The sequence below is a fragment of the Nerophis ophidion genome, linkage group LG04 (genome assembly GCF_033978795.1).
Source record: "Nerophis ophidion isolate RoL-2023_Sa linkage group LG04, RoL_Noph_v1.0, whole genome shotgun sequence".
In the NCBI taxonomy this organism is placed as follows: Eukaryota; Metazoa; Chordata; class Actinopteri; order Syngnathiformes; family Syngnathidae; genus Nerophis; species Nerophis ophidion.
In genome coordinates this window covers 53,729,890-53,737,125 of record NC_084614.1, presented here as the reverse complement: position 1 = coordinate 53,737,125, position 7,236 = coordinate 53,729,890, and the positions used below count along the sequence as shown (strand labels likewise).

The 7,236-nt window shown below is 36.9% G+C and overlaps 1 protein-coding gene across 1 annotated transcript; it reads left to right on the top strand.

The window, feature by feature from the left end:
• The first annotated feature begins 1,335 nt into the window (after positions 1-1,335).
• defbl2 (defensin, beta-like 2) lies at positions 1,336-2,130 on the top strand. Its single transcript, XM_061898358.1, has 3 exons — positions 1,336-1,444; positions 1,623-1,734; positions 1,860-2,130. The coding sequence occupies exons 1-3, from the start codon at positions 1,387-1,389 to the stop codon at positions 1,879-1,881; spliced, it is 192 nt and encodes a 63-aa protein (XP_061754342.1). The 5' UTR covers positions 1,336-1,386; the 3' UTR covers positions 1,882-2,130.
• Positions 2,131-7,236: the final 5,106 nt, after the last annotated feature.

The following is a 7,236-nucleotide window of genomic DNA, read 5'->3' as shown; positions in this document are numbered from 1 at the left end:
GACAGGTCTGGACTGCAGGTGGGCCAGGAAAGTACCCACACTCTTTTTTTACGAAGCCACGCTGTTGTAACACGTGGCTTGGCATTGTCTTGCTGAAATAAGCAGTGGCGTCCATGATAACGTTGCTCGGATGACAACATATGTTCCTCCAAAACCTGTATGGACCTTTCAGCATTAATGGTGCCTTCACAGATGTGTAAGTTACAGATGCCTTGGGCACTAATGCACCCCCATACCCTCACAGATGCTGGCTTTTGAACTTTGCGCCTATAACAATCTGAATGGTTATTTTCCTATTTGTTCTGGAGGACACCACGTCTTCTGTTTCCAAATATAATTTGAAATAGGGACTCGTCAGACCACAGAACACCTTTCCACTTAGCATCAGTCCATCTTAGGTGAGCTTGGGCCCAGTCAAGCCGGCGGTTTCTCAGGATATTGTTGATAAATGGGTTTGGCTTTGCATAGTAGAGTTCTAACTTTCACTTACAGATGTAGCGACCAACTGTAGTTACTGAAAGTGGTTTTATGAAGTGTTCCTGAGCCCATTTGGTGATATCCTTTACACACTGTTGTCGGTTTTTGATGCAGTACTGCCTGAGGGATCAAAAGTCCGTAATATCATCGCTTACGTGCAGTGATTTTTCCAGATTCTCTGAACTTTTTGATGATTTTACGGACCGTAAATGGTAATATCCCTAAATTCCTTGCAATAGCTCGTTGAGAAATGTTGTTCTAAAACTGTTCGACAATTTGCTTACAAAGTGGTGACCCTCACCCTATCTTTGTTTGTGAATTAATTAGCATTTCCTGGAACCTGTTTTTACACCCAATCATGGCACCCAACTGTTCCCAATTAGCCTGCACACCTGTGGGATGTTCCATATAAGTGTTTGATGAGCATTCCTCAACTTTATCAGAATTTATTGCCACCTTTCCCAACTTCTTTGTCACATGTTGCTGGCATCAAATTGGAAAGTTAATGATTATTTGCAACAAAAAATAAATGTTTATCAGTTTGAACATCAAATATGTTGTCTTTGTAGCATATTCAACTGAATATGGGTCGAAAATGATTTGCAAATCATTGTATTTCGTTTATATTTACATCCAACACAATTTCCCAACTCATATGGAAACGGGGTTTGTATGTGTATGTCAGTACAAGTGACCATTTTGTCTTTAGATTTCTATATTAGTAACAAAACAAACATTAGGTATACAAAAGGTCCTGAACTTCACGTCTCAGGCTCCCTTCATGCAGAGATACTTTGTCATTGGGATTTGGAGAGAGCCCCGCCAACTCCACCCACGTGATTGAAATGCTTTATAAATTCAGCAGCAGCTTGTCCACAGCAGAGTGGAAGCTTATTGGTGCGCCCAAACATGAAGCGACTCAGTTTGGTTCTCCTTTTTCTTCTCCTGATGTTTACGGTCGGGGAGGGTAAGCAACACGGCATTTCTACATTTACTCATATACTACAATATTCTTTGGATGAAGTCACAAATTGGCCTCCTCTGATGAACTCGAGTATCATGAGGCATTTGATTTATTCATTTTCCTAGGGTCACAAAAGTTAGCTTGCAAGAACAATAAAAATTGATTTTAATTTAATTTGCAGGTATTGACCACGAACTGCGATACTGGACATGCGGGCATAGAGGACTCTGCAGACGGTTCTGCTATGCTCAGGAGTACATTGTTCATCATCATGGGTGCCCTAGAAGATACAGGTATATTTTTAGGTTGTGTAATATACTTTAAAGCAAGGGTTATTGTGGTTTCATTATAACAGCATAAGGATTAAAATTGTTGCAAAGGCATCATTAAATGGAGAAATTACTATTTTCACTTACAGGTGCTGTGCCATTCGCTTCTAACACAGTCTTCAGCAGGAGGCTGCAACACAATCACAGTAACCCTCGACATTAGATGCAGTCTTATTTGAAAATGTGCCCTTTGGTTGTGACTTTCCAATCCTTAACCAGCCCCCCTTTGAATTGAAACTGCTTTCTTGGCTTGGAAATTGTGTGATTTATTCTGCCGACCATATTATTAAAAGAAAAATGAAAATCAAATTCTCTCTGAAATGAAGTGTTACTAATAAAGGTGTGCATATAAACATGCAATATATTGTTTTGTTTTTATTTGATCGAAATTGTTACAATGGATCAGCTTCCTTAATGAATAATATTTTCATGTCAACCAGTTTCACATATCTAGTTTTAAAAATATATTTTAAAGAGGAACTGCAGTTATTTCGGAATGTTGCCTATCATTCACAATCCTTATGTAAGACAAGCACACGTCTCTTTTTCTCGCACTCTAACGAGTGAATAAATCTTAACACAAGTCCACTTTCAAAGGAGCTCATATGAGTCGCCCTATTTTGCTTATATAGCGCTTAAAAAAACAACAAAACATCTTTATCAATATTTTACATACAGTACACATTGTAAATATGTATGTAACGTAGTAACAGGCACATTCATTACAACATGTAGTACAGGGAGACCGACTGTTAGGATTTTAATGTATTTTCGTTTAAATGAAGATTTAATCATAATCCTCGCAAAGAAAAAAGGTTGGTTGAACCAAATATATTTTCGGGTCTTTTTTTGCCATTTCCGGTTCTACAGTAAGTTGACTGTCAAATTGTACAAACCTCTCGGTTTATGTCCTCAACCTTCCACTAACCAGGGGAGAGGCATGATTTATAATCAGAAATTCACTTTCACAAGCTTAGAGGCAGGAAAGCAGCTCACCAGCTGATGTTGTCGATACAGCAGCAAAAAAAAAAAAAAAAAAAAAAAATATGAACAATTTCCCTTGTGATCAATAAAGTTTGTCCAAGTCTAATTCTAAGATAGTTACCTCTCTTGATCAGAGTGCCACAAAAAGTAAGTCTTTATTGTTAACGCTTAAATAAATGGTATTGCTGATACTTGGTTAATGTTCAGGTCATAAAATGTAGATGGAGTATTGTTGGCGCTTTTTATAGATGTTTTTTTAGGAGGTTTTATAGTCGGCATAGACGCAATGACGTCATGGCTCCTAGAGGCTCAACTGTAAGCAGACTTTTGTTATGGGTTGGAATGGATTAAAAAAATACATGTTATTGTCTCTCATAAAGATTGTAAATTGTAAACAAAACTCCAAAAAAAGCGCAGTCCCCCTTTAAGTAAACAGTATAGTGTTTCTCTACATCAGGGTATTACACTTTTTCCATTGAAGACTCCATACAAAAAGTTTTGTTAAAATTCACACTTAAGTCATTTCCTGTAGTTTTCATGTTACCCTGACTCAGTGTTTCTCAAATAGCGAGTCGGGACCCCCTGTAGGGTCAAGAGTGGCAGGAGAGAATTTCATTATTTGTTTCTACACTCTGGTATTATTGTTAGGACGATACACATACATGCCTTCAGCTAGGGGGCAGCAGGGCTTAATCTAATCAACAGGATCTCTGTTCTATCCAGTAGAAGTATTAAGTACGTAGCAACATGCGCACAGACCTGATATTGACCTGAAGCCACAGACAACTGCACTGAATGTCCCTAAAACGGTGCAGCAATACATAAACACAGCCAAAAGGCTCATCAGCTATCTTACCTTTGAATTACTTTTCAATCAGGGTTGAATTTGAGATCGGTCTTTTACATTTTTAGTAGACCGCTCCATATACCTCCTGAAACTTGGATTAAGTTGGCTGGAGGCTGTTGACACTGCATACATAACACCGATATTCCGACATCCATCTTAACCAGCCGGACCTTCGTATAATAGGTACAATGTGTTAGCTTGCATTGAAGAATGCTATGTAGCACAAATGAACTCTACTTAAAATCTCGGTCCGGCTCTCCTCAGATAGGGTCACTCCTAAGTCACCCTCCTAAAGTGACTTAATTCAATTCATACATTCAGGGTGTAAATTAAAAATGTAGTTGTAAATACGTGCAAGTGATCCTTTTAAAGTCAGAAGTGGTGTCATAAAAGCATCTTCACAGAGTGAAAATGTATCACAAAGTTGCTGGAAAGAGGCAAAAATGTTGGCAATGTTGTTGATCCCCAGATTTGACCATCTTAAAAAGGCACTATCGACAAGAGAGGGAGGGAAAGCATTGATGGGTGCAAGACTAGAAATAGTCTGTAAGCCACAGTAGCGCTTAAACTGAACCCAAATTCTGAATGAAGTTTTTATGATTAGATTTTTTGTAAAAGCTGAAGTAAAAAGCGGAATGGAGAGTGAACCAGAGTCCAAAGAGATACTGGTTAGCCTTCATAACAAACAAATGCTTCTTATTGCAATCAATATTTAATCATTCTAATACTGGTGGCCAAGTAGTAAAACCTAAAATTTGGTAGTGCTATTCCTCCTAACGATTTCGGTCTCTGTAAATATTGTTCATGTAACCTGTGAGTCTTTTTGTTCCTAAATTAAGTCCAAAATTGGACTGTTATTTGAAAAAGGACTAAGGGAGAAAAAGTCGTATACACTAGAACAAACAGGAAAATTGCTTAAGTACATTATTTTAACAGAGTTGAAACTATAGCCGCGGTAGATAAATTAATTAAGAACCAGCGAAAAAAAAAATCCCTGGATTCTGGACAACAGTGGAATGAAGTTCAATGTTAAACTTTGCAAGGCAATTTTAAAGTGAAAATTGTGCAGAGGATATTTTTAGCAGCAGAATTTATAGAAAAAATATCACATTTTGCAAAGTTCAGTTTCTAGCCAGAACTTGTCCTAAGGCTTAGAGAGTATTAAGGCAGCCAGGACCAAAAAAGAGATGTCTGAGACATATAGAAGGTGGTCATCTGCATAGAGAAAGACTTCCGCCTGCAAATTTTGTCTACATATTCCCGTAATAAGCGGGTTGGTACGAAGCGCAATTGCTTGGTTTCTAAATGACGTCGTGTCCGGCTCATCGAAAACACGTGGTGGTCAAGCCAGTGTCTGTTCTCAATGGGTACACAACGCCATTTAGCCTTTTACAAAGAAAAATGCCATATGCTTCTGTTGTTTTTGGCTGTACAAACTGTTTGAATCGCAAAAAGGACAGGCATTTCTTCAGAGTTCCTCCAGAGGTAATAAAGAATGGCAGAAGAGTGCATAATTATATGAAAGACTGTGACAAAAGTAGCACACACTCCAGTACAAGGGAGCAGAGCCAAAGAATGCACAAGTTTGCAGCGACCACTCGGTAAGAAGTTTGTTCGATATACTTTTAACATTTAGTGTTTCCCATTTAAGTATTATCTTGACATTGTTTGTAATTCTTATCACACATTTTTGCTAAGAGTGTTCTGTTCAAGTCTAAATAAAATACATCAAACGTAAGCAAAACTTAAGAGTTAAGCTTTTATTATTTTTATCATATGAGCAAGTTTCAATGTTGTAAATGTGATGTTTTATGTGTTTACTGTTTTTATTGTAACCTTGCTGCTGCCCTCTTGGCCGGGTCTCCCTTGGAAAAGAGATCTTTGATCTCAATGGGATTACTTCCTGGTTAAATAAAGGCTAAATAAGATAAAAATAAAATTATAGGCAACAATCATAAATGAAGACAAAAATAAATAAATAAATGAAGCTCTTAACACATGTTGACATCCATAGGTATGTTTTGATAAAGATGGGGAAAAGCATGCATACAACAGCGCCATTTTGTGTCTACCTGGCAGTACACACGGAATTAAATTATGAAATGCAACCTTACCCGAGCAAAAAACAATGCATGATTATTGCGGGAGATTCTTATTCCTAATTTACTTGACCCAGCGACACACAAATAAGTTGTAGACCTCCATGTCCTCCATTTATTTTGTTGTGTAGAATGATGTCTGGAGTGCGCACTCTCCATCGACGAATAAGCCTTTATGACTAGACAAGTTTTTATTTTTGGATAAAAGTATAGGGATCTATTCAATTGCATGGTTACATTTTTTGCGGGAATGTACAGGCCTATTGTGTACTCTGATTTTTGTACAACAGCCATCTCACCTTGGTTGATGACCACGGTTTTTCACTTCCGGGAAGAAATCACTTGTAGTATTGACAAGAGGATCATAAGCAAGAGTAAAAAGCAATGAGCGCAGGGAGCAGCCCTGCCCTCTGGAATGGTAAAGTTGAAAATATTTGGATTGAATATCATTTTTCTCGAGGCCTCAGAAGATGAATATAGGAGCTTAATCCATCAACAACAAAAATTTCCCAAAGCCACTACACTTGGTCAAATGCCTTTTCAGCATCCATAGATATAACTGACTCTTCATTGTTAAGAGCAGGCACATGATACAATATATTTAAAAGAATCCAGCAAGAACTAGCAAAGGTTCATTTTGTATATTAAAAAAATGCTCACACTGATATGCAGTAGTTGACAGTTTAAAATGTGTTCAGGGATTTGTTTTAAAGTAGTTTCTGGATAACTATGTTCAGGGAAAGTAAATGCAAATATGCACTTTCATCCCTTCTGATAAATTACAATTTAAGCAATAATTTTGCATATTTTGAACAAAAAAAACCCAAAAAATCATAGGCAATCAATAAGCAGATATACTCTAACTGAAAAATGACTGTCATTTTAAAACATTTTCAATGTTACTGTGATAGGGTAATAAAAATGTACAACCCAGTGAATAAATGCTACTTTTTTTCTTTGTATTGAGAATTATACATACTGATCAGTCTGAAAATTAGTATAAGCAGTTGCTGATGTTATCTCAGCTCATTTTATCCAAACAATAAAAAAATAAAACACCCCAACACATTACCCGCTCTAAAAAATGCAATATTCCATGAGTCACATGGTCCACATGAAATTGAATAATTCAGGATCCCTGTAAGCCAAAAATAAGTTCACTCATTTAAATTTTCTGTATATTCTGATATTACAACTACAACTGGCACATGATTTAAAATCTCAACAGGGCACTGTTCCCTAAATATTTTTGTTTATATTTTGTATTTTAAGAATGTGTTTTTTTTTTTGTCCGATCACTGTCAACATGCTATCAGCATGAATTCTATGCTAAAAACTCACTCCTGTTACTTTCAGTCCTGTCCATCAAATGAGTCATCTTTTGCTTTTTAGAAACCTTGTACAAATCAAGTTGCCTAAGATGGGCCAATACACATTTTGAGTAATTCAATGTGTGTATTATCATGTCATTTTGGAGGGAAATCACACCAAAAAATAGTGTAAAGATGTTTACTATTGCCATAAAATCATGGCTAG